Genomic DNA, 27,818 nt, shown 5'->3' on the forward strand with positions numbered 1-27,818 from the left:
ATGCGCATGTGTGGCCACCTCTCCCCATAGTCCCGCCTGAAATCGGCGGCCAGCAGCGACACCCGTGGGTGACTCCCATTCGCGATATAGGTGCAGGTACCAGGTCCTTTCCTGATCCAGCATGACTGTGCCTCAGCGCACAATGCCATGTATAAAGACATGATTGGACGAGTTTGGTGTTGAGGAACTCAAATGGCCTAAACAGAGCCCTGACCTCAACCCCATTAAACACCTTTAGTTTAACCAATAAAAATATCAGGAGGATACCTTAAAGGGGTTGTCCACATTGTTAGAAGGGTCCTTTGACAATGAGTGGATCACATAGTGCCCCTCGGCTGGGACCCCCAGTGATCAGGTGAAACCAGGCAATAAGTGTTCAATTTCCCTGCAGTGCCCCCCCCCTGGAGAAAATGATAATTACTTACCAGTAATTTACCAGTGAGTGAGGATCCGCCCCCAGGGACAGGAAACCTGCAGAATGAAAAGGTGGAGCCTCTCCTCCCACTTCAGTGAGTTTCATAGTAGAAGAAAGGAATCCCGTTAACAGTTATTAAGTTCAATATGTCAAATCATAGGAAGTGTCACCAGACCACATCGTTAAGTTTAAATTATATATATTAATATATATATATATATATATATATATATATATATATATATATATTTTTTTTTTCTTTTTTTTCTGACACCCAGTAAAAAAAAAAAAAAGGAAAAAAAGAACCATATACTAGAAGTAGAATGGTGCTGCAATTGGTTCTGGAAAATCAAATATCGATAAGTAATTAATTATCATTTTTCTTCTCCATCCATGACGGAACAAGTGAGAGAATAGAATAGGAACGAATCATGGAGGGACCACCGCTTGAAGCACCTTCCTACCAAAGGAAAGATCAGAGTTGGATCCCATATTCAACCGGTAGTGTTTGAAAAAAGCAAATTTGCTCAATGGAAGCATTGGCCTTTTCCACCCAGGATGTAGAAATTGCCCTGGTGGAGTGGGCTCTCAACCCTGCTGGAGAAGGAGTACCAGCAGAGCTATAGGCTAAGGAGAGAGCGAGCCTCATCCAGCTAGCCAAAGAGTCCTTGGATGCAGCGCCTACCTTGTTTCGGCCCTGAAAAAAGGACAAATAGGGAACTAGTCTTTCTTCATTTTGATGTAGACACAATAAATTGACTAATGCATCTTCTAACATCTAGACCGTGAAATTCTACCTCCCTAGGAGATTTGGCATTGATACAAAAAGACAAAATAATCTCATGAGAACAGTGAAATTTAGAGGACACTTTAGGGGGAAGGCTGTGCCCCGGTCTAATCACAACTCTATCATCAGAAATCGAAGTGGAAGGCGGATTAAAGGGGTTGTCCAGGATTAGAAAAACATGGCTGCTTTCTTTAAAAAAAACTGCATTATGCCTGTCCACTGGTTGCGTGTAGTATTGCATCTTAGTCCAATTCACTTCAATGAAGCTCAGCTGCAATACCAGACCCAACCTGTCGACAGATGTGGCACTATTTTTGGAAGAAAGTAGACCTGTTTTTCAAAACCTGGTCAACCCCTTTAACTGAAATAGCCTGAAGCTCACTAATATGCCAAGCTTAAGGAAGCGTTAATAATAAAATGGTCTTAAAGGACAAAGCTCTAATGGAATTAGACACAAAGGGAGATCTAGTGATGGCTGTTAACACTAAATTTAAGTCCCAAGGGGGAACTTTAGAGACCCTAATAGGTCTGCTCTTGAAAGAAGCTTTAATGAACCTCATAATCCAGGGATGGTCTGCTATGTTTTGATTGAATAGAGTGCTCTGAGATGAATCTTAAGGATACTAGTAGATAACTTCTTTCAACATTTTTGGAGAAATTCCAAAATCTGGATAATAGGGAGTGGTCCAAGCTCAAGTGGATTAATAGCTGAAGATTTTAGGAACTTACTCAAAGTTCTAACATAAATCCTAGAAGTAACAGGTTTTCTAAACTTCAATAAAGGTAGCCACCAATCCTCCAGAGAAACCCCTCCTGACTAAGATATCCCTCTCAAGTTCCAGGCAGTTAGATGTAGATCGCTGGATTGTGGGTGAAGGATTGGTCCCTGAGACGGGAGGTACAGGATATTTGGAAGTACCCAAGGGTCCGAGACTGACAGAATCCTGAGCAATGAGAACCAAGTTCTCTTTGGCCAGAAGGGGGCTATCAGAATCATCCTTGTTCGGTCTTCCCCGATTTTCCTGAGAACTGCCGGGATAAGGGAAAATAGAGGGAACGCGTAACCCAGTGTGAAGGACCACTTGTGGGACAAGGCATCCACTTCAAGTGGGTACACCCTTGGGTCTAGAGAAAAAAAATCTTTTCACCTTCCTGTTGGCAAATTGGTTCAGAGATGTTCTGAAAAATGTGTGCTGACTTACTACCCAGTTTCCCTGTTTCAACTGGTAACGACTCAGAAAATCTGCCTTTGTGTTCTCTACTCCTTTCAGAGAGAGAAACTTGTGTTACACTAAATTTAGAATGTTCCTCATCTTTAACATCAGGGAGGTTGATGTCATGCCTCCTTGTCGATTGACGTTGGACACCGTGGTTATGTTGTCTGGGAAGATTCTTACATGGCGGCCCTGAATCCACTCTTCTGACTGTTGTAAGGCCTTTCAAACTGCTGATCGTTCCTTCTAGTTGGAAGAACTTAAAACACATTTTCCTTGACCAACAGCCCTGAAAATAATGATCTCCCAGATGAGCTCCCCACCCCGAGGGACTGATATCGGTCGTAATGGGGGTTGCATATTTGCCAGGGGACTCAGACTGACATATTCCCCGTCTAACCACGGAGACAATGTTTTTCTCTGAGATACTCACCTGTCCTTCCAGAAACTTCATGTTCTGATGCCATGCTGACAGGCTTTCCCACTGTAAATCTCAGGAGTGGCTTTGAGCCCAAGGGACTGCTGAAATACAAGCTGTTAGGGACCCTAGTATAAACATGGCTCTCCTTCAGGACAGAATGGGTTTCTGAATTAAGGCCGTGAGCCTTCAATATCTTCTCCTCTGGAATGAGGAAAATCTGATGGTCTGAGTCCAGGTTGCTTGGTGGGAATCAGTCTTGACTTTGTGGGATATGCAATCCATCCCAGGATGGAGAGAACCTGATCCACACAGCGGCTGCAGTCTTTTGCTGAACTCCCCACGATCAGGAAATCGTCCAGATATGGAATAAAGAGAATGTCTCTTTCCCTGATATGAGCCCCACCTTCTACTATTAGTTTGGTTAAAATCCGGGGCACAATAGAGATCCCAAAGGAAAATGCCTAGTATTGAAAATGACAAAGGGATCCCTTGATCACTACCGCCACCCTCAGGAATTTTTGATGGTTTATGTGGATAGGGATATGATCGTAGGCATCTTTCAGATCGATTACCACCATCCGTCATCGGGGAAACAGGAGATTCATAGTAGATTTTATCGTCTCTATCTTGAATATTTTGACTATCGAATAACGATATAGGCCTTTAAATTTATGACCCCCTCCGTTTTTTTGACCAAAAATTGATGGGAGTAAAACCCCTGATGCTCTTCCCCTATTAGAACTGATACCAACACCTGCTTTTTTACAAGGTCTAGAAATCACCGAGGATTGAGCTTTGGGAACTATAAACCTTTGTAGGGGAGGTTGGACCAGTCCTAGCCTTAGCTTTATTGTATCCAGAACCCTCCAGCTGGAAGAAATGTCAGACCATGCAGGTAGAAAAATTGTTAGTCTTCCACCCACCTGGGGCTTGGCGTAATTGGGGATTGGGTTTATTGCTCTGCTTGCATGAGGAATTACAAAAGATTAATCCCCTTTTCTTATTTTTAGACTCTTTCCACCTGTCATCGCTGTCTTTACCCAGTCTCTCCCTCCTGTACCTTTTAAAGGGACGAAAGTGCTTACGATATCGAAGGACAGGAGCATTGGGAAACCCTTTGTTCCGGTCAGCAGCCTTTTCCAGAATATCATCTAATATGGGCCCAAACAAATATTCAGTCACAGGGAAGGGTACAATGGCGGCACTTAGATGCCATATCTCCAGACCAAATTTTTAACCAAATAGACCGCCTAGCGGAAAATGCTAAGGCTAAGGAACGGGCTGAAAGCCTAACTGCATCAGCAGATGCATCTGCCAAAAAATCAGACTCCTTGCGAATAGTGGGGAGGATACCAAGGATCTAAAACCTGGAAACCTTGTCTTTAAATTGACTCTCTATTTCATTCAACTAGAGAATCAAGATCCTAGAAGTACAGGTAGCAGCAATATTATGCTTGAGTGATGCCCCTGCAGATTCCCAAGTTCGTCTCAGAATGCTTTCCATTTATTTTGTCCAGGGGTTCTTTCAAGAGACCCAAATCAAACAACGATAAAGCCGTTTTCTTAGAAGCCCTGGAAATGGCCACATCTATCTTGGGCTCAGAGTCCCATGAGGCACTTCTTCCTCAAAGGGATAATTACGCTTAATCCCCGTTGCAATGAGCCCTCCCTTTGTCAGGTTTCTTCCATTCCTTTTTAATTGGGGAAAGGATATTTTTGTATACTGGAAAACACCTACGCTGCCAGGATGCCAGCCCCCGAACATGATGTCCTGGACAGAGCGAGAGGGTTTACGCTCTTCAATGGTCATAGTAGAACGGATAGCTTTAAGTAGCTTGTACGTATCTTCCACTGGAAAAAAGGGCTGACTTCCTCATCATCCTCCGAGAAGGAGGATGCTGAATACAATTTCCTACTTTCTATCCCATGGGCCTCGTCTGAGGAAGAGACATGAAAATGGTCTGGAGAACTACTAGGGCCTTTTTTAGATACTGTCTTTCCCCTAAGGGAGGTGCGTATTTCATCATGAATCATGGATTTAATGGCCAGAAACAGGAAAGGAGATTCTTCAGTAATGGTCTTATTAATACATGTCTGGCAGAGCTTTTTCTCATATGAAGAGAAAAAGTCTGGCTTTACATTAGACACACTCCTTGTTTCTGGTATTGGATAGAGCTTTTCTGGATTTATCCTAATTAAGAAACACACAGGAATAACCCATTAGAAAAATATAAGAAAAAATAGTCGGTCCGAAGCCCACTTATGACACATTCCAAGGAGTACCATGCTAGGTGGTGGTGGATTCTCCTTAGGACCTCCTTCCTGGGTCTTGCCACCTCTGAACCGCTGCAGTTACTCCTCCATTTCAGGCTGCCAGCAGGAAAAAACACTCAAGGGATGCTGGGCCCAGGGGGTTTAATTTATATAGTGTTTAGGACGCCAAATCACTGTTGATTTCAAGTTTGGCGCCACCCCGCAACCTACGTCAGACGCCTCTGACACCTGGAACTGACATCAGACACTCAGCCTGACGCCTGATGTACTCGACTGCTAAACGCTCTTGCCAGCCCAGAAGCACCACATCTCCTTTCTCCACGCGCGTACCGGACCAACCGCAGATACCGGCAGGATCTCTTCCCAACTCCATAAAAAGGTCATTAACCCTAACGTACCATGGACTGTAGGTCTCCTCTCCAGGGACAGCAAACCACTGAAGTGGGAGGAGAGGCTTCACCATTTTATTCTGTAGGGTTCCTGTCCCTGGGGGAGAATCCTCTCTCACTGCGGTCATGGGTGAAGGGGAAAATTAAGCATTACACAGTGCCCATTAATATCAATGGCTTGTCTGTGTAATTCAGGATAGCACAGGTCCTCCAGACTGAGAAGCTCTTAACAGCCGCTCTACATTCTGGCCAAAAGATGAGGACCCAATCCCCCTAATAGGGTATATGAAAACAGGTTTTCTAAACTAGACAACCGCTTTAATAGTGGCATACTAGTGAGTATAAATACACCCACTAAACAACCTCCTACAATGTCAAACAGTAGAACTGAAAAGAAAGTGCTTTCAGGTTCTGTGGAGGCCCATAGTCTATCACCTGATGCCTCTTAACTTTGACCATGAAATTGACCATGTACAGTGAATGTAGTCCTTGACTCCTTTTTCTCATAGCTGCTTTCTAGCCGAGTGGGTCATGGACTGTGGGTGTAGGGTGAAGAGTGACAATCAATACTAAGATGTTCTAATTTAAAGCGGTATGTCATTTTGACAGATTACCTTTAATCCCTAATATTTTCTAAAAACTGGTTCTAAAGGTAGACCTTAACTCTAAAGAAGCACTCCCAGATTAAATGTTTTGGGCACAGCTGTTTGTAATTGAGGTGGCATAAATGATACTGTGTTTAGAAAACTCACCTATGGCTTTTTATCTTGTAGTTTCAGCCTCTGTTCCGGGCTGCCGTTCGGTTACATGACCCCAGCTCTAACTGACCAAATCTTATAGCACCTGCTGTGTGGACAGGAAGTCAGTCTCTCTGTTCATGCCTATAAGACTCACATAGAGGTACTTAAAGGAATAAAACACCCTTTTACACTGGCCAATTCTCAGGCAAACGAGCGTTCACAGAATGCTCGTTCCCGATAATTGTCCTTTGTAAACAGGGCAGCGATCAGCAGATGAACGAGCACTTTTGCCATCCCCTATGTATGCATTGTCTAGCCTTTGGTCAAATCTGCATTCAGACTCAACCGACCTTCTATGAACCGGAACTTATCCTTAATGCCGAATAGTTAAATTCACTAAGTATAGAACTCCTACTCCTAGCAGCAACTGATTCCCACAGTTTTACATGTTCACGTATGGATGTGATATTTGGTGTTCACAGAACAAAGGGGCTCTATACAACCCCTTTTGGCACTGTTTAAAGATTTTAGTTAATGAAAATCTGATACAGTATTCTAAGTAAATTGAAATCTACAGAGCCCTATCATTCTGGAAATCAGACGTTGTCCAAGATCACAGACTTCACTAAAGTGATTTTCTCAATCCAAGGAGCATGTTGACTAGATTACCTCTTTAAAAATCTGAAATATTCAATATGAAAAATTCAATATGACAAATATTTAAAAATATTTAGGTGACATTTTGAAGCGGACAAAAACATCCTCAGAGTACTTTATATTCAACTGTTGAAACTGAAAAGTCATTACGAGATTCCATTTAACAATACGAAAAGGAGTTTTATGCTTACATTTGAATAGCCCTTGAAGCACAATATTTGTTCTAGAAATGTAGAGAAAGCGGTGAAAATGCCGAGACCAGTTCCAAAGCAAATCATTAGTATAACGTAAGCTTTATTTCTTATGAGCTGTAAGAGATGAGGAGACAATTGATTTAAAAATATAACATTTAGGCCCCATGCACATGAACGTGCTTTTGCGGCCGCAATTCCCCCGAAAATCCACGGGAGAATTGCGGCCCCATTCATTTCTATGGGGCCATGCACACGACCGTAGTTTTTACGGTCTGTGCGTGGCCCGGGAGACCGCACCGCAGAAAGAACGGACATGTCTTATTACGGCCGTCTTCTGCGGTCCGGGCTCATTGAAAATAATGGCCGTGGCCATGTGCATGTCCCGCGATTTACGGGCGGCTCGCAGCTGACAGTCCGCTGCCGGCCGACCCGAAAATTACGGGCGTGCACATGGCTACGGTCGTGTGCATGAAGCCTTACTGTATAATGTCTTAAACAATTTCTTGTAAAACTAAGTTTGTGTAATGAATATTCATTTTGCTAATTTTATAATCTATTTACCTCATTTTACTGTTTTGTGCATCATAAAATCAGGCATCATTGCAACACAAACACTGTCATCTGGTCATTTAATAGCTGTACATCAAAGCCTCGGTCTATTTGATAATCTGCACAGTGCGACACTAGGCAGTATAATTAGGGTAGGCTTCGTTCACAGATGCATTGGAGGCTACCAGAGACAATAGCGCAGAATGCTGCACTATTGTTTCCGGTAAAATCATGGACACCCTGATGGAAAGCCAACGAAACCCATTGAAGTCAATGGGTTCCGTCGGCTGCCGGCGGTGTTCATTGTGCAACGGAACCTTTGCTTCCGTTATTCCCTTGTTCTGCTCCTCTGACGGAGCAGAACAGAATGTCACAACGCAGGTGTGAACATAGCCTTAATCAGCCCTTTTCAAAGGTGGGCATGCTTTTATTTCATGCAATGATTCTACAGTACAACAGAAAATGATGGTGTAGCAAATGTTTGGCAAATCAAAATTACCCACTATCATAATAAAGAGTACCTCCAGTTTCACTGACATTATATAGAAAAACGCTTATAGTACAGGAGTGTGCACAATCATTGTTTCCTTTAATAACTTGTGTTAGCAATTCTGAATCTAACTACAGCACGGACTGTCTATAGTGATGATTCTGCGCACTTCTGCACTATAATCGTTTTTCTATATAATGTCAGTGAAACTGCACATACAGGGTGCAGCTAAGCCTATGTGGACCTTCCACAGTTACCCAACTAGAATGTTAATCAGTTTTGTTGTTTTTTTTTCCAGTATTTACGAAATCCACCTTGAGATGCTAAAAGGACACAGTTGAGGATTTGGCTTGAAAAATGTGGAGAAATTATGTATAAATAATTTTTTACTTAGGCCTAATGCTACAGTTCCCTGGGTGCAGGGAAACGTTTGCTAAAGCATCACTGCTGCCCCTTCATTCACAGGATTGGTGGGTGTCCCACAGGTCTTACCCCCAATAATCAAAAAGAGATGGCATATCTTAGTGATATGCCATTAATTTATGAGATTAAAAAGCCCCTTTGAGCGTTTGTTTTACCGAAGGCATCAATTAGACAAAGTAATGGCAAGTATCTATAGAGCTTACCTTTTTTAAACCAGCAAAGAAGGGCTCGGAGGTAGAATTAACGGCACTGAGTGAAGGAGGTGTCAATGGGGCTTTTTCAGTAGCCACTGCCGTTGCCAAAATGCAGGCTAGTACAGCAGGAATGCCATAGACACCGTTCTTTAATATCAGAAAAATACAAAAGTAATTTTTGTTTAGGTGGAAGTTCTAATGTTCATAAAAGAATGACTAAGAAGATACAAACATATCATTTTACTTACCAATAATGGAACCTTTGTATCTTGAGTGACAATTACTGGAGACAATATGTTTGCTAGAAATATGCCAAATGGATTTGCTAGATAAAGTAAAACAAAATTGTGTAGACGATGAAATCTTTGTGTGAAATACTATGCATGTCGTAGGTTTTATTTACAGGAAAGGTCCTAGGTCTACAAAGTAGGTTTTTGTATCGGACATCATGCACAATGATCCATATAACATATACATTACTTACACATGGAAGCAATCATATTTGCTGTGGCACGTTGATGTTCTGGAAACCACACAGCAGCAAGTTTAGCAGGAACAAAGAGCACAAGAGGCTGGGCCACAGCACAAATACTCTGTCCTATAAATAGGTAAACCAAGGTACTTTTCCCAGTATTCAAAAATGGGATAGCACTGGCAGAACGCAATAGACAGCCCACCATGTTCAACCATGAACTGATAATTATCTGCAAGGACAAGAATGGTATGTTCAGTTACAGATTCCAGTAACAAGCTAGAGGGTGTTGGCATGCTTCCCTATGTTCTGGATTATAGGCATTATATCATTTTGCATTGACGAGACCTGTGGGACACCACTGATGATCAGGCTTGAAAACCCGTTAATGGAATGTATAAACCAATAATTAGATTAGAAAAACATGGCTGCTTTCTTCCAAAAACAGCACCAGAACTGTCCACAGGTTGTGTGTGGTATTGCAGCTCAGCCACATCCACTACAGTAAGGCTATGTTCACACGGAGTATTTTGGGGGAGGAATATCTGCCTCAAAGCTCCAAACGGAATTTTGAGGCAGATATTCCTCCCCCAAAATACTCCGTGTGAATAGCAATGATCGCGCCGTTTTTCGCCCGCGGCCATTGAGCGCCGCGGGCAGAAAACACGCTTTCTCCTGCCTCCCATTGAAGTCAATGGGAGGTCGGAGGCGGAAGCGCCCGAAGATAGGGCATGTCGCTTCTTTTTCCCGCGAGGCAGTTTTACTGCTCGCGGGAAAAAGACGCCGACGCCTCCCATTGAAATCAATGGGAGGCGTTCTCGGGCCGTTTCTGCCGAGTTTTGCGACGCGGTTTCCGCGTCAAAAAACTCGGCAAAAGACCCCGTGTGAACATAGCCTAAAGCTGGAATACCATAAACAACCCCTGGACTATGTGGCAATGTTTTTTGGAGAAAGAAGACATGTTTTCTAATCCTCTACAACCCCTTTAAAGTTTATTATTTGTATAATGAAAAGTTATGCAACTTTCTAATATACAGATCTCTGCTTGCTGTTAGTGAGTGCAAACATTTTTGTTTAACAGGTTTTGAGCCTCTGGATATAATCATGTGTTGCTGACACAGGCGGATGGCTCATGAAAAAGGGTTTTCCGGGCTTTTATATATATATATATATATATATATATATATATTTTTTTTTTTATGAAGAATCCCTTTCTGACTCGGCCTCAGTGTGGACCCTGCATTCTAAAGTTGTTTTATACAATAAATCTGTCAAAACATACATCACTACCATTAACTATCATAGTGCCTAAAATCACGCCACTTTTTCTACGACAGGTACTGTGTCAAGTAGAGATGCAAATTTCTTTCTCATTTGCGACTTTTTAATAAAAGTCCAATTGCTTATAATGTCTAAAGCCTGGCAAACTCATATACTACGCCCACTTTTCATACCACTTTTAGAAAGTGACATGCATGGTGTAAACGGGTCGAAGTGCTGGCAAATGATTAATATGTCACAAAGCAGATTAGACACTATTCTGGAGTAAAATACAAAAGTAAAAAGATGAAATTCATTGATAAATGTGGGTTTTGTGTTTCAATTCATCACCTCTTTCAGGGTATTGGTTTTCGGATATTGAATGAGAACACCCTTGTTTACATTCACAGGCTGAAAACCTGTGCTGACCCAGGCTTGCTCTCAGCCATATAATTGTATCCAGTGTAGGAAATCCATCAGCAACTGTACAAATCTCTGGTAGTTTGCTACAATGTATCTGGAGTCCGGGCTGTTTAAAGAATTACCAATGCCTGCACACAGTGCACTGGTATCTTTTGAAAAGAGAATTATCTGTACAAAGATCAATGTAAGGCTTCATTCACATCTGTGTCAGGGCTCCGTTCTGACGTTCTGTCTGAGCTTTTCATCAGAACGGAACCCTGACTGAAACTAACGGAAACCAAAGGTGCATCACCATTGATTTAAATGGTGACTGATCTGGTGCCAATGGTTTCCGTTTGTGTCAGTTGTGCAAGGGTTCCGTCATTTTGACGGAAGCAATACTGTAGTCGACTTCGCTATTCATTCCGTCAAAACGACGGAAACCTTGCACAACTGACACAAACTGAAACCATTTGCACCGGATCAGTCACCTATGGTTTCCATTAGTTTCAGTCAGGGTTCCGTTCTGACGGAAAGCTCAGACGGAACTTCAGAACGGAACCCTGACGCAGATGTGAATGAAGCCTAAAAAGCAGTTTGTTGTGCATCTTCCAGTAATGTATTACAGTGATGTGACTCATTAGATCATATCTATACTACAAATTTTAGCACGGACTGGGTTGTAGAATTCTCACAAAAGAAACAGGATTTCCTCGTTCACATCTGCGTTGTAGGCTCCGTTAGGGGTCTCCGTCGCAGATCCTCCCCCCCGAGAATACTGGAAACAATGGCGCACCATGCTGCTCCATGCTTTCTGGTAAAATCACAGACATCTTGACAGAACCCATTAAAGTCAATAGGTTCCGTCGGCCGCCAGTGGTGTCCGTAGTGCAACGGAACCATCACTTCAGGTTGACCAGTGTTCTGCTCAGAGGACGGAGCAGAACAACAGAAACACCTGACACAAGTGTGAACCCAGCCTTACACAATAGGATCTGATCCCATATTTCTCACTTTATACATACGGTCAAGACCAAGATTATGGTCATGTGCATGAATCCTTATTCTGTATACTTTATCATCTATATAAACAGACTGCTTGTGTTATTGTATAAATATATTTTATATAAATACTTTTTTCAAAACTGAAGAAAATATAACATTTTGCAGCGTTCTGTCCTATTACAAGGGAAAAGAAGAAATCCGTGGCTAAATGCTAAGCAAAATATAATTTTACGGCATGCTATGTTTACCTGTGGCAGCGTGAGCTGGGGGGGGGGGGGGCGGACTGTTGGAAATGGCAAAAATTTGCAGGCTTGGCTATTTCCGGCGCTCCTATTCAGGTCTATGGAAAAGGACAGTCCATGCTTCTCCTGCTCTATAGCGGAGAATCTGCCCCCACCTAAACTAAGTTCCTTTTATAACCTGTTTGAGTAAAAAAGGGTTGCTGTGGGTGATCAATAAATAAATGTGCAGTATTTTAGTATTTGTGCTCTCTTTGTGGTGTTCTGACTTAGATTAGGTAAATGGAGGTAAAATACATGCAATAATTCTTAAAGGGGTTTTCCACTACTGGACCACGGATGACTTATCCACTGGATAGGTCATCAGTTTATGATCTGTCGGGGTCAGACACCCGGCGCATCTATCCGCTGCTTCTGTGGCCTCTGGGCACCGGACGTCCATGCCAGAAGCCGTTGGCTCCGGTCACAGAATAGCGGCTGAGATGCCGTATTCAAGTAAATAGGTGCACGGCTGCTATGCAATGTACGGAGCCAAGTGCTTCCAGCTCCGTACATTGCATACTGTGCAATGACATCCGGTATCCGCAGGCCACTAGAGCAGCTGATCGGTGCGGCTTCTGGGTGTCAGCACCCATTGTATACTGATGACCTATCTGGTGGATAGGTCATCAGTTGTCCGGTAGTGGACAACCCCTTTAACTGTTCTAAAATCTTCTGGCATCACTGTCATTTGGCAAATGATTGAATAAATATATAGAATTTTAAATGGGAGTGAAAATTAACCCCAAGGCAGCAGGCTTGCAGTCACCAGGATATTATTGAGGGGTTGCTTCCAGACAATTTTTCTGTAAAAATATATATTTTTTGCATTTCTGCAACTGGCTTATGGCATTTTTTTATTTTTTTTTTAAATGTACAAATTATACATTTAGGCTAAAGTGTTCACATAGCATATGTTCAGGCTGAAACATTCTAGACTGATTTCAAGAGAAAATCCGTGCATTTTTTAAGCTGACTTTCAACGTGTTTTTGATTTATTTATTTTTTGCGTTTTGTAAGTGTATTTTGAATCAATGGGAAGCTGTATGCAGGCCTATTTAAAAGTTTATTTCTTAGCATAATACGAGCATTTTAAGCTCTTAAATAAGCCTGAAAATATACTGTGTGAACATAGCCTAAGCATATAGCAAAGCATTTGCTTTGTGTATTTTGCCACCATGTGTCAAAAAGTTGTACTGCATATTCTTAGGAAAACAAATCTGGCAGTGAAAGGAAGGTGAATCAGCACAACTAACAAAATGTATTGGACTGTTGCATATTATTACAGCTATTGCCTCGCTGCTGATCGCGATCAGCATGATGTGATGTGGCCGGCGCTGCACTAATAAGTGACAGGCACTGAGGACTGAGAACATGGGGGTGCTTTGCAGTGTGGACACCATGTTCTCTGTCTTCAGGGCCTGCGCCGCCGCTCATTAGTGCACAGCATGCTACATGTTGGTTACAATACATTAATTCACAGTATTGAACAGTTTGAGGGTGCACAACTTTGAAATCATATTGATATTTTGCTGCATCATGCACCCCTAATCTACACAGCGATGTAGGGACCTACATACAGTCCCCTCAATACTTGGTGGCTCTAAAAGTTTGGCTGGGTGCTGAGCGAGGGGCTGACAGGTGGTTAAAATGTTCCTTACTGGTGAGTTATCAGCAGTGAAATTTTCTCTACCCTAGGGCTTGCGTCAGAGGTGGTGAACATAGTGCTCGCTTTGAGCTCTGCGTTTAGCAACAGAGAGCTTATGATTTCAGTTTTCAGCATTAACCTCTTAACGCCGAAGGACGGATATATCCGTCCTCAGCAGCTGCTAGTTCGCGCAGGAGGACGGATATATCCGTCCTGTGATGGCGCGGGTACTGAGACTGTACCCACGCGATCAGCGGCAGGAGCACGGCTGTTATACACAGCCTGGCTCCTGCTGCAACTGCCGGAATCGAAGTGCGCTCCGATTCCGGCAGTTTAACCCATTAAATGCCGCTGTCAATAGTGACAGCGGCATCTAATGTGTTTGACAGAGGGAGGGAGCTCCCTCTGTCACCCTATCGGCGCCCCCGCAAAGAAATCGCGGGTCGCCGTCGGGTTTCCATGGCAGCGTGGGTCTAACAAAGACCCCCAGGTCTGCCTTCAGCATCTGCCTGTTAGGCGATGTCGGAGGCATGGCCTAACATCTTGCCTGTCAGTTTTACACTGACAGGCAATAATGCTTCGGTATACTAAGTATACCGAAGCATTATATATGCGATCAGCAGATCGCATAGTGAAGTCCCCTGGTGGGACTAAAAAAAACAAAAAAAGTCAATCAGTTAAATAAAGTTGGTGAAAAAAAATAAAAAATTATTACAGTGAAAATAAAATAAAACTACTTTTTTTTGCCCAAAAAGTGGTTTTATTTAGTAAAAGTGGCAAAACAAATAACACATACACATATATGGTATCCCCGCGATCGTAACAACTTGAACAATAAAATTAACACATTAAACTGCCGGATGAACGGCGTCCAAAAAAAACCGCAAAAAACAACGGCAAAATTCGCTCTTTTCTCCCATTCCCCCCATAAAAAATTAAATAAAAATTAATCTATAAGTCCTATGTACCCCAAAATAATACTAATGAAAACTACACATTGGCCCGCAAAAATCAAGCCCCCATACGGCCACATTGACGGAAAAATCAAAACGTTACGGCTCTTGGAATGCGGCAATGCAAAAACAAGTAATTTTTTTCTAAAAGGCTTCTGATGCTTGTGATGGCACCCGGGGGCCAGACAACGGCCCCCAGGTCTGCCATGTATGTCAGCCTATGAGGATCAGCCTCTGCTGATCCTCGTAGACCAACTGTCAGAGTGACTGTGACGTCACACTGACAGTTGGAATACATTACACTACCTAGGTAGTGTAATGTATTCTAGCAGCGATCAGAGCTGCAGGTCAAAAATATAAAGTGTAAAAAGTAAAAAAAAAAGTTAATAAAAATGTTTTATAAAAGTGTAAAAATAAAAAGGTTTTGTTTTCCTATAATAAGTCATTTATTATAGGGAAAAAAAAGTACACATATTTGGTATCGCCGCGTTCGTAACGACCCAAACTATCAAACTATAATGTTAATTTTTCCGCACGGTGAACGCAGCAAACAAAATAAAACGGAAAACTGTCAGAATCGCTATTTTTTGGTCACCACCCCTCCCAAGATATAGAATAAAAAGTGATCAAAAAGTCGCATTTACCCCAAAATGGTACCAATAAAAACTACAACCCATCCCGCAAAAAACAAGACCTCCCACAGCTTTTTTGACGAAAAAATAAAAAAGTTACGGCTCAGAATAGCGTGTCTCAGAAAATAAATTATTTTATAGAAACTTCATTTTATTGTGCAAACGCTGCAAAACGTAAAAAAAACTATACACATATGGTATCGGCGTAATCGTACCGACCGGCAGAATAAATTAAAACGTAATTTATTGCGCACGGTGAACGCTGTAATAAATAAAGAATTTAAAGCGCCAAAATCGCTGTTTTTTGGTCACCTTAGCTCTAAAAAAGATCCTGAGGGGCCAAAATGCTCACTATACCCCTAGAAAAATTCCTTGAGGGGTGTAGATTCCAAAATAGGGTGACTTTTGGGGGGTTTCCACTGTTTTGGTCCCTCCGGGGCGTTGCAAACCCAACATGGCACTGAAAACCAATCCAGCAAAATCTGCACTCCAAAATCCAAAAGGCGCTCCCTCCCTCCTGAGCCTTGCTGTGGGTCCAAACATCAGTTTAAGACCACATATGGGGTATTGCCGTAATCGGGAGAAATTGCTTTACAAATGTTGGGCGGCTTTTTCTCCTTTATTCCTTGTAAAAATTATATGTTTCCACAGAAAAATAGGTGATTTTCTTCTTCACAGACTAATTCCACTAAATTCTGCAAAAAAACTGTGGGGTCAAAATGCTAACTATACCCCTAGAAAAATGCCTTGAGGGGTGTAGTTTCCAAAATGGGGTAACTTTTTGGGGGTTTCGACTGTTTAGGTACCACAAGACCTCCTCAAACCAGACATGGTGCCTAAAATATATTCCTAAAAAAAGGAGGCCCCAAAATCTACTAGGTGCTCCTTTGCTTATGAGGCCTGTGGTTCAGTCCATTAGGACACTAGGGCCACATGTTGGGTATTTCTAAAATCTGCAGAATCTGGGCAATACATATTGAGTTGCGTTTCTCTGGTAAAACCTTCTGTGTTACAGATTTTTTTTTATTACAAATAAATTTCGGCAAAAAAAAATGAAATTTGTAAATTTCACCTCTACTTTGCCTTAATTCCTGTGAAACGCCTAAAGGGTTAAAATACTTTCTGAATGTGGTTTTGAATACCTTGAGGGGTGCAGTTTTCAAAATGGGGTGATTTATGGGGACTTTCTAACATATAAGGCCCTCAAAGCCACTTCAGAACTGAACTGGTCCCTGAAAAAATAGCCTTTTGAAATTTTATTGAAAATATGAGAAATTGCTGCTAAAGTTCTAAGCCTCGTAACGTCCTAGAAAAACAAAAGTACGTGAAAAAAAATGATGCAAACATAAAGTAGACATATGGGGGATGTTAACTAGTAACTATTTTGTGTGGTATTACTATCGGTTTCACAAGCAAATACATTTAAATTTAGAAAAATGCTAATTTTTGCTAAAATTTGAAGTTTTTCACAAATAAATATTGAATTTATCGACCAAATTTTTTCACTAACATAAAGTACAATATGTCACGAGAAAACAATCTCAGAATCGCTTGGATAGGTAAAAGCGTTCCGGAGTTATTAAACAGGCTGTGTCCTAAAGGGGTTAACGTGCAAAATGGCCCGGTCATTAAGGGGTTAAAGAGGTTTTCCGGGGGGGTTAACAAAATAAATAAATATCAGACTGACTGTAGGAAATGTGATAAAATGAAAAAAACATAACACTACTCACCTGTAAAAATCCCCCGCTGCTCCAGCGCCGGTATTCCTTGTCTGCTTATGTTTACTTTGCTGCAGTGATGATGTTCCATATATTCACGTGAACGCTGCAGCCAATAACTGGCCTCAGTGGAGAAGCTTGCATGTATGGCATAAGAACGCTAAGACCACCGATTGGCTGCAGCAGTCACGTGGATGAACCGCACATAGTTACTGCAGGACAAGTAAACAAAAGACCACTGGAGCATCACCGCTGGAGTGGCGGAGAATTTAACAGGTGAGTATTGATTTTTTTTTATCACATTTGTACGGTCTCTAATTTTTTTTAAAAACTATTTATGCTGCCCTGTCTGAGGGAACCATTAAGTAGTGATCTACATGCCGATTTCAGCGGTCTGTCACTTATTCAGTAATGTTCCATAGTTTTGGAGAAATACAACTTTACACTTGCGGTGTGCCTCTGGAGATTTAGGGCTTGAGTTAATGATCTTCATATATTCACGTTCCCCCCGCCGCTGATTGATACATTTCTCTTGTGTCAATCAGGGGCTGGAGGGAGAATGAATATATGAATATCATTGGACTCAAGCACTGAATCGCCTGACACACACCGCAAGTGTGGTACAGATCTGCTTTGAGCTTGATCTGCCATTTAAGTGAAGGACATCTATTCATGTCCTATTGGTACCTCATTTTTGAGTGTTCTGTTCATAGTCACAAGAAAGATTGGGTTCCCTAGCACTACTCCAGTGGTCATGCTCTTTCGAGGAGTATTCCACCACTACCGCATATAACATCAAGGAGAAAATAGGGACGCAAGTCACCAGGTCCACTTAATAGATAAGTTTTATTTCTTTCGAATGAGTAAAAGCGAAAAATAGCAAAGGGACATTTCGGCCACAAGGACCTTTTTAAGCCAATATTGGTTGCATGTTGGAAAAAATAAAACTTGTCTTAAAGGGAATTCGTGAGCAGTTTTAACCCCTCAAAACTGCTTACAGCTCTATATAGAGGATGGGAACAGCAGTGTAAGGGTATGTTCACACGAGGGCGTCCGTAACGGCTGAAATTACGGGGATGTTTCAGCCTGAAAACATCCCCGTAATTTCAGTCGTAACGGCATGTGCAGGCGCTTGAACGCCGCGTCCATTACGGACGTAATTGGCGCTGCTATTCATTGGAGTCAATGAATAACGGCTCCAATTATGGCCAAAGAAGTGACAGGTCACTTCTTTAACGCGGGCGTCTATTTACGCGCCGTCATTTGACAGCGGCGCGTAAATTACGCCTCGTGTGAACAGACAAACGTCTGCCCATTGCTTTCAATGGGCAGATGTTTGTCAACGCTATTGAGGCGCTATTTTCGCACGTAATTCGGGGCAAAAACGCCCGAATTACGTCCGTAATTAGTGAGTGTGAACATACCCTTAGGGTATGTTCACCCGCTGAGCCAAAAACGTCTGAAAATACGGAGCTGTTTTCAAGGGAAAACAGCACCTGATTTTCAGACGTTTTTTGAGCAACTTACGTTTTTCACTGCGTTTTCGCAGCGTTTTTTTGGCCGTTTTTGGAGCTGTTTTCAAGTCTATGAGAAAACTGCTCCAAAAATGTCCCAAGAAGTGTCCTGCACTTCTTTTGCCGAGGCTGTAATTTTACGCGTCGTCTTTTGACAGCGACGCATAAAATGACAGGTCGCCGGCCCAGTACATCGGCAGACCCATTGAAAGTAATGGGCAGATGTTTGCCGACGTATTGGAGCCGTCTTTTTAGGCGTAATACGCCTCCATTACGCCTGAAAATAGGTCGTGTGAACACAGCCTAACAATCCTTGGGGTGACATTCATGCAGGTTGCATGACTGAGAATTTCAAGTTTTAAAGTTCCCGGCGCCGTGATCACAAGTGCTACATGTTCAGTGCTCTAGGCAGCTCGCTAATTATGCAAAGAAACATTAATATAACTTATAACAATGCTTCTGCATAAATACAGAATTTAGGTAATTCTAGACACTGAATTTATCTAGAAACACAAAGTGTATATTGACACAGTGAGGTCAAATGCCGCAGTTTTGCAAATCAGGACAATAAACCGCGATTTGACTGCACCGTGTGAATATACTGAAAAGCTGGACATGCCTGAACAGGTGTTCCCATAAATCTGCATTAGAGATGTGTGCAGAAACTTGCCTTCTTTTCTAACAAGATGGGGTTAAACGGGCAATCCGGTAATGATAAATTATTATCTATCCACTGGATGGGTGCTAACTGCTAGATCCGTGGGTTCAGACTGCTGGAACCCCCACCCATTGCTAGAACGGGTAACCCGTGTCCCTCGCTCCTTACAGATTCAAGACTGCTGCCAGGGCGTGGCCAACAGCTAATGGCGCCGGTCGCATAATCCCAGACCTCCGTGCCCTGCCACACAGCAACAGCCGCCAATAGCACTCACAGGTGCCCACCTAAGGGGAAAAAGAGACCCCAAGGGTCTGGACTCACCCCTGCAGTGCCTCATCAGGTCACTCCTGCTCCACCGACGTTGGACGGCTACTTTTTGCGGAGACAGGCCACTCCGCTCCCCCAGCTACATCAGCCGCCATCTTTGGCCTCCTCGTGCCAGCAGACGGAGCTGTCCCTGCAGATGGACGACATGGCTTTCCAGCCACAGGGCCTGAAGGCTCCAGCGATTCCCCCTGGCTCCCCTATATTGGCCAGTGCTTCGCCTGACAGTCAGGGGAGAGACAGACCTCATTTGGGTGGGGCTGCGGCCACCATGCCGCGTGGTGCACCACTACCAGAGGGGGACCCTGCCCTCATGCTGACTGTTCCACCAATGCTACAGTCCCCAGACCAAACAGCCCCTCTATTCTTGGCTGCACCTAAACCCCAAAAGGTCCTCAGCCCAGCATAAGGGGATACCGTGTCCCACCTATAGATCTTCCCAGCAGCCGGTGGTGGGGGATGATTTGGGGGACACACCATCTTTAACCCCATATGCTCAGATCCCTATGTATGCCTCAGATTCGGATCAGGATGAGCCTGTTTCGCCACCCTCGGATATGCCTCAAATGTGGAGGGAATGCTTTTCACAATTGCCCATTAAAGAGGACTTCAAGAGTATGAGACAGGAGGTGAAGGAAACCTTTAGTTCAGAATTGGTGGTGGTTTCTCAGCATATGCACCAAATTGCTACAAGGGGGGGGGGGGGGAGTCTCTGGAGGACGACCATGATGCTACTAGATGCCATGTTTCTGTCCTACAATCTACTGTGTCCTCTCAGCTTGCGTCCATTAGAGACATGCAATTACATCTGGAGGATCTGGATAACAGGGGACGTCGTCACAACATACGGATAAGGGGTATACCTGAGAACTCGGGAGCAGAAGACCTTCATCTCGTGTTAGAGACTATCTTTAACGACATTTTGGGTGCACCCCGTCTCATAAGATACCGCTTGACAGAGCACATCGGGCATTGAAACTGAAATCAATCACAGCTCAACCCAGAGTTCAAGATTTCCATACTAAAGGAGGACATTATGCTCAAAGCCAGACAGCGTAAAAACTTGGCTTATGGAGGTGCCCCAATCCAGTTGTTTCCGGATCTCTCCTGGATCACACTACAGAAAAGACAACTGCTTCATCCTCTTTTTGCTACCTTGCGTGACCATAATATTATCTACAGATGGGGTTTCCCGTTCTCCCTTACTGCTCGAAGAGATGGTGCCTCTGCCACCTTGCGATACCCGGGGGATTTGCCTTACTTCTGTGATACCTTTGGTATACCTACACCCAAGATGCAGAATTGGGAGACTCCTCTGCCACCTTCTCCTCCGCCTCCAGTCTGGCAATCAGTCAGAAACAAGCGGAGGCTCTCTCCACGACAATCACCAAGCCGCAGATCCCCGAGACCTGATCCGAATTGATGGATGCTACGCTGTTTCAAGGCACCTGTGTGATTTATGTGAAGGATTCTGGTCATTTATACCAGATGTTCTCTTCACCAGTTGAACGGTTTTAGGCTGATTTAAGCTTATATTTCTTGTTTCATCTTGATTTTCTTTATTCCTTTAAAGTAAACTGTGGCAGGGTAGGATCGGTCAAAGACAACTTAGCTCACCAACCTCTTTCTAGGCCTTTGAGTAATTATACGTACTCTTGTATAAGGTGATTTGATGGCTGAGACCCGACCTCCTCCTTGATTTGGATATAATTTTTGCAGTTCTCCCTCTGTTTTTGGAGAGAGTTGCAAAAGGGTAATATTGTATTGCAAGCTTTTAATTGCTTTAAAAAACGCCCACTCCAGGGTAACATACTTCCCCTGGTAGTACATTCCGTTGTTTAACTGATGTGCATTGATTTCATGTATTTTCTTTTGTTATTTCTGATATTTGTTTTGTTTCCCTGTTTTTTTTCTCTCCCAGTGTTTCTCCCTTCCTTTATACCTCTCTCCACGCTAATAGATGGGATGACTTTGTGTCTTCTGTGGACCTCCTTGGATGAAGGGTATCCTAGAGAACTTTTTGCTATGAGACTTGACAGAGACCGGCCTCTACGTAACTGTGAGCTGTATACATTTGCACTTGCCACATCCCTTCTTTTTCTCCCCTACATCTATGAGCATGGTTAAATTTGTCACACTTAATGTAAAGAGCCTCAACTCCAATGTAAAGAGACGCTTGCTTCTTAGAGAGCTGAAGTTACTTGGAGCGGAGGTCGCCTTTCTACAGGAGACACATTTAAATTCTTCTGGTTCATTTCGTTTTGCTCGCGGGGCGTATCCTGTTGTGTATTCTGCCTCTTCTGGTCATAAGAGGGAGGGTGTTGTCATTCTGATTTCCACTACGTGTCCCATACAGGAACATACCTCACATTTAGATCCTGGGGGTAGATCTGTTATCTTAGAGGGCACTTTGTCTGGCCAGCTCATTGTTCTATGTAACGTCTACTCCCCTAATAATGCGCAGATCCCATTCCTGCGTAGAATTTTCTCCAAACTACAAAACCTCCCTAGGGGAGCATGGTTGGTAGGTGGGGACTTCAATATCCCGTTCGCCACGATTATGGACAGAGCTTCTCTTACGCACGCCACTCCATCTCCCACCCTCGCGGGACTTTCTACTCGCTTCAGGATTTAGCAATGAAAGGAGTAGAAAAATCACTTTTATACACGAAACGGATATTATGACAAGGGCAACAAAGCCCATTCGCTTCTAGCCCGTCTATTGAGGGATCAGGCGACTGCTCACACTCCGCAGGCTGTTCGAGATGTTGGAGGAGGCCTGCGCTATCACTCAGACACGACAGCCACACTCTTCCATGACTACTATAAATCCTGCTATCTTTTGCCAACCACATTAACCCTCTGATCCAGACCGTCTGCAGGAACCGCTCCAAACTTACCTCTCATCACGTAATCTCCCCAGATTAAAAGACACGGAGCTTTCTTCTTTGAATGCCCTGATCTCTGCGGAGGAGTTGTCTGATATACTGAAGGACCTCCCTGGTGGTAAAGTCCCTGGGCCGGATGACTTCACATATGAGTATAAGACTTTTGCAGAGATCCTGGTTCCAAAGATAGTTTCCTTGTTTAACGCCTTCCTACAGGGTTCTCCCATCCCTCAAACGTTCCTGCATTCTCACATGACACTGATCCCTAAACCGGGTAAGGACCACGCAGATTGCTCCAATTATAGACCCATAGCTCTTTTGAACTCGGAACTAAAAATTTTTACTCGACTCCTTGCAAATAGACTTAATGTCTTGCTCCCATCTTTGATTCATAAAGATCAGGTGGGCTTTGTGCCCCTTAGACAAGGGGGAGATAACACACGGAGGGCCCTTGATATTATTGATGCCCTTCACAAGCAAGAGGAATCAGCGATCCTTCTTAGCCTGGATGCGGAGAAGATGTTTGATCGCTTGGGATGGCCATTTATGTTTGAAACTATGAAGTCATTTGGGATTTCGGGTCCTTTCTTGACGGCTCTGCGTGGTCTTTACTCCAATCCAACAGCGGCGATTGCTCGAATGCCGATTCATTCAACTCTTCCTGGCAGTGCTCTTGGAGCTGGGTGGGAGACCGATCTAGCAGTTATGACCTATCCAGTATATGGATGATATGGGGATATTCGAGTAATAACAAATTAAGAGGCAATCGGAACCTGGGCTGGGGTGAATGCACACAGATAATAATGGGAAAACACTACGGTCTGACCAAAAGCCTGTTTACCAGTCAACAGCAGTGCAGCCAGAGGTAAAAAAAATTCCAGCAGCATAACAATACTCCTCCCTTTTTAGAGTCTTTTTAGCCGAGGAGGAGTACGTAATTTGCAGTAATTCTAATTAATAAAACTTAGGAATACATATTGTTTAAAAACTCACTATTTATACAGGGAAACATTACTATAGTTTATAACAATGCTTTCTTGCATAAATAGCGAGTTTCGGTACCGGTAATTCTAAACCTATTTTATATTGCACACTGAACATAAGTGTGCACACTACCTTTCTTGAAGCACGACGCCTGCTACTCAGGGACCAGGGCAGAAGACCATGCAAACAGACGAAGTCAAAGCAAAAATAGCTGAAATAGAGGAACTGTACAAATGTCGCCCCCAGACATCCATTTTATTTGGGCTGCGCAAATCTGTGGTTCAGGAGGGCACGGTATAGCACTACTTAATATAAGCAGTACTTTTTCAGTTATCACAATTAGAAATGAATGTGCAGCAGTGTCAGGTGGGATTTGAACAGATCCCATTCCAGTCAAGCTGGGTTCACACACTGATAAAAAAAATTGTGTTTCTTTTGCTTGGAATCATAGCAAAACTGCACAATTTTGTCCCAAATTTGTCAGGGCTGATGGTGAGGAAAAGAACCATAGGCGATCTTCTTACCTCAAGCTCTCTCTCCTCTGAGGACTGCCCGGGGCACGGCTACAGATTAGTCTCCTTCTTCCTCTGTCCTCTTTGACCCTTCTATATACTCTGGTAAGGAGGAAAACTATAGGAAGCTCTGGCTTCTAACTGAAGTGACACAGTTGTCATAGTTCTGCTAATTGTTCCAGCTGATCTCTGCCTGTGTAAGCCAGCCTTCTATGCCCACGCTGGAGATACACTTGTAGCACCCACTGTTCAAAAAACGAATAAAAACCTGCGACATCTGCCCACAGAGTTTTGTCCGCTGCATAATTATCACTATTAACATTTTATAGCTCATCTAACCATTCTTGCTGGGTGAGCCATTCTGCTTATCTGTGTACACGGCTCACTTCCTGGGCACTGTGCCGCCAGCGCGGTACTGCTGAGCAGCTCCTAGTAAGGCAACACAGGCACCCAAAGAGTCTTATTGGCTCAATGTGCCGGCACCTAACTGAAGTCATTAGGAGCCGACCGGCAGTCCCGTCCTGGCGGCACAGTACGAAAGTTTAAAGTAGTACATAAAGAGAGGTTCTCATTTGACCTCTCGGACCGTGTTGGCAGTGCTGTCCTCCCGCTCTAAATGCATTTTAGTAAAAATACCCATGAGGCTAATTTCAAAGCGTTTAGTAGCCTTTAGGCCTTGTTCACATGACGCTAAAAAAAAAAAAGTGTAAACGTGTCAAATGCCCTAGCGTTTTTTGTGAAGCGCTTTTTAAAATACATGCGTTTTTGATGCGTTGTCGGCATGCGTTTTTTGACGTGTTTTGGGTGCATTTTTGTCACGTTTCTTGAAGCCTAATTAGGACTTCCAATGACTATGGGAACATTTGGGGCGCATAAAAAAATGCATTGCATGTGCTAACGGCGCAATGGGAATCATTGATTTGAATGGAGAGCTTAATCAAGCATTTTTTGAGGCGTATTTTGGTGCATAAGATGCACCAAAGCGGTCATTCAAAGCACTCAACATGAGGCCACCACTGTAGCACTTGCGGCATCAGGGACATTAAAACCTGTATTTCTCACACCCCAGGTATAATTACACTGCTATTCCCATCCTCTATATGGCAATGTCAGCAGTTTTGAGGGGCCCTTTAAGTGCATCTAGGGCCTTGGATCCCTATTTTATAGGTGTGAATACTCAGTGAGTGGTTGGTAAAATTATAAAATATAAACACATCTATCACTCTTTGATATTGATTGCAAAACACAGAAAATTTGAGCAAGGTATAATATTTGAAATAAACTTACTGCATAGTTTAAGCCCAGCGTGTCCAGCAGCCAGGATGCAAGAAAGCCGATTGGTATTGATATAACAAGATACACAAGGGATAAATAGTTGACTGTATCCAGAGAGCATTTCAAGTAACTGGCAGTCAGATCGGCTACTGGAGCAAAGCTGATCCACAACTGAAACATAAAAAGAAAGGTTTAAAACAGATTTAGCTAAGGCTGGGTTCACACTGAGTTTTTTGCAGGCGGAAAATCTGCCTCAAAATTCAGTTTGGAATTTTGAGGCAGATTTCAATCCGCCTGCACGCTGATTTTCGCTGCGTTTTTCTCCCGCTGCCATTGAGCGCTGCGGGCAAAAAACACTGCGAAATACGCTTACTCTGCCTCCGATTGATGTCAATGGGAGGTCAGAGGCGTAAACGCCCGAAGATAGGGCATATCCCTCGCGGGGGGAAAAAAAGCCACCGCCTCCCATTGAAATCAATGGGAGCCATTTTCGGCCGTTTTTTGGCACGTTTTCCACATCAAAATAACTGTGTGCACTCCCCCTGTTCCTGAAAAGATCTCCAGAATAAAACAAAATAACAAAAAAAAAAAAACTTCAGAAACCGCTTTGTAGAATGGAAAGATATACCTTCAAAAGAGTAAAACTGGCCATACACACTCGATAAAGATCTGCAGATTCCGCTGACAATCTAACATGTGGGAAAGCCTGACTGTTCCCCGACATCTGCCATCAGGGAAAACAAAGGTGAGGCATGCCCGATTTTTAGCAATCAGCCAATCCATGCTAATGCATGTTCACATCCATACAGCTGTGGCATCCTTTAATTCTCTCGATTTTAGTTTCCAAAAACGTATATTCAACTGAATGCAAAAAAAAAACATATGCAACCACAGGGTATATGCATATGTCTGCCGTTACTATCTGTTACCAAATGTATAAGTTTAACCCCTTTAGGACGCAGCCTGTTTTGGCCTTGTGGACACAGAAGGTTTTACCAGAGAAACGCAACTCAATATTTATTGCCCAGATTCTGCAGTTTATATCCCACATGTGGCCCTAGTGTGGTAATAGACTGAAACACCGGCCTCAGAAGCAAAGGAGCACCTAAGCGATTTTGGGGCCTCCTTTTTATAAGATTTAATATATTTTAGGCACCATGTCAGGTTTAAAGAGGTCTCGTGGGGCCAAAACAGTGGAAACAGCCCTAAAAAGACACAATTTGGCAAACTACACCCCTCAAGGAATTTATTAGTGGCCATTTAGACCCCAGAGGTTTTTTGCTGAATGTAGTGAAAATGAAAATCTTCCTTTTTTCCATTAAAACGTAGAAATTATAAATTTTTACAACGAATAAAGGAGAAAAAGCACCCCAACGTTTGAAAAGCAATTTCTCCCGATTACGACAATATCCCACATATGGTAATAAACTACTGTTTGGACACACGGCAGAACTCAGAAGGGAAGGAGCACCATTTGGCTTCTGGAGCTCAAGTTTTGCTGGTATTTTTTCGGGTGCAAAGTCGCATTTGCAAACCCCCGAAAAATGAAAACACGATTTCGGAAACTACAGCCCTCAAGGAATTTATCGATGGGTATAGTGAGCATTTTGATCCCACAGGTTTTTTTTTAATTTAGTGGAACTAGGCCGTGAAAATGTAAGTGTATTTTTTTTTCTAATATAATGTCGTTTTAGCTCAGATTTTTCCATTTTCACAATAAAGGAGATAAAGCACCCCAATATTCGTAAAGCAACCTCTTCTGAGCACAGCAATACCCCATATATGGTAATAAACTGCTGTTTGGACACATTGCAGGGCTTAGAAGGGAAGAAGCACTGGAATGGTTTTCGGGTGTCATGTCGCATTTGCAAAGCCCCTAAAGGAACAAAACAGTGGAAACAGTCTTTTGCAGAATTTATTAGAAATAGACCGTGAAAATGAATATCAAAATTTTTTCCACTAAAATGTTGCATTTTTTTCATTTTCACAAGGGATAAAGGAGAAAAACAACCCCAATGGTTGTAGACCAGTTTCTCCACAATATTCATGTGGTCATAAACTGCTGTTTGGACACACGGCAAGGCTTCAGAAAGGCAGGAGCGCTATTTGGCATGCAGATTTTGCTAGATTGGTTTTTGGGCGCCATGTCGCATTTGCAAAACCCATGATACCAGAGTACAGTGGAAGCAAAAGAAGTAAACGCATTTTGGAAACTACACCCCTCAAGGCATTTATAATTTGCCTGGACATATGACAGGGCTCAGAAGTGAAGAGCACCATGCGCATTTGAGGTCCATTTTGGTGATTTTCACAGCATTGGCCCACAATTTCAGGGCTCGGAGGTCAAATAGTAAAACAAACCCCCAAGTAGTGACCCCTATTTTAGAAACTCCACCCCTTAAGGCATTTTAAGGGGTGTAGTGAGCATTTTGACCCCACAGGTGTTTCTTCATTCAAAATTAACCCCTTCACGACTGCCATACGGCTATCTACGTTTCAACTGACAATGCCCTGTGCCGTTGCTACGTGTATAAACGTTGACAGCCTT

At 43.0% G+C, this 27,818-nt stretch overlaps 1 protein-coding gene across 2 annotated transcripts in view; it reads right to left on the reverse strand.

The window, feature by feature from the left end:
- The window catches only part of SLC49A3 (solute carrier family 49 member 3), a 59,001-nt gene that overhangs the window by 23,176 nt on the left and 8,007 nt on the right, over positions 1 to 27,818 (reverse strand). For both annotated transcript variants that reach the window (XM_075825530.1, XM_075825531.1), the window contains exons 2-6: positions 25,283 to 25,441; positions 9,232 to 9,451; positions 8,996 to 9,072; positions 8,757 to 8,894; positions 7,089 to 7,205 (exon numbers count right to left, since the gene is read on the reverse strand). In XM_075825530.1, the coding sequence (XP_075681645.1) occupies positions 7,089 to 7,205; positions 8,757 to 8,894; positions 8,996 to 9,072; positions 9,232 to 9,451; positions 25,283 to 25,441 (711 nt within the window). The remainder of the gene's footprint in view (positions 1 to 7,088; positions 7,206 to 8,756; positions 8,895 to 8,995; positions 9,073 to 9,231; positions 9,452 to 25,282; positions 25,442 to 27,818) is intronic.

Source organism: Rhinoderma darwinii, chromosome 1 (genome assembly GCF_050947455.1).
Source record: "Rhinoderma darwinii isolate aRhiDar2 chromosome 1, aRhiDar2.hap1, whole genome shotgun sequence".
Classification (NCBI taxonomy): domain Eukaryota; kingdom Metazoa; phylum Chordata; class Amphibia; order Anura; family Rhinodermatidae; genus Rhinoderma; species Rhinoderma darwinii.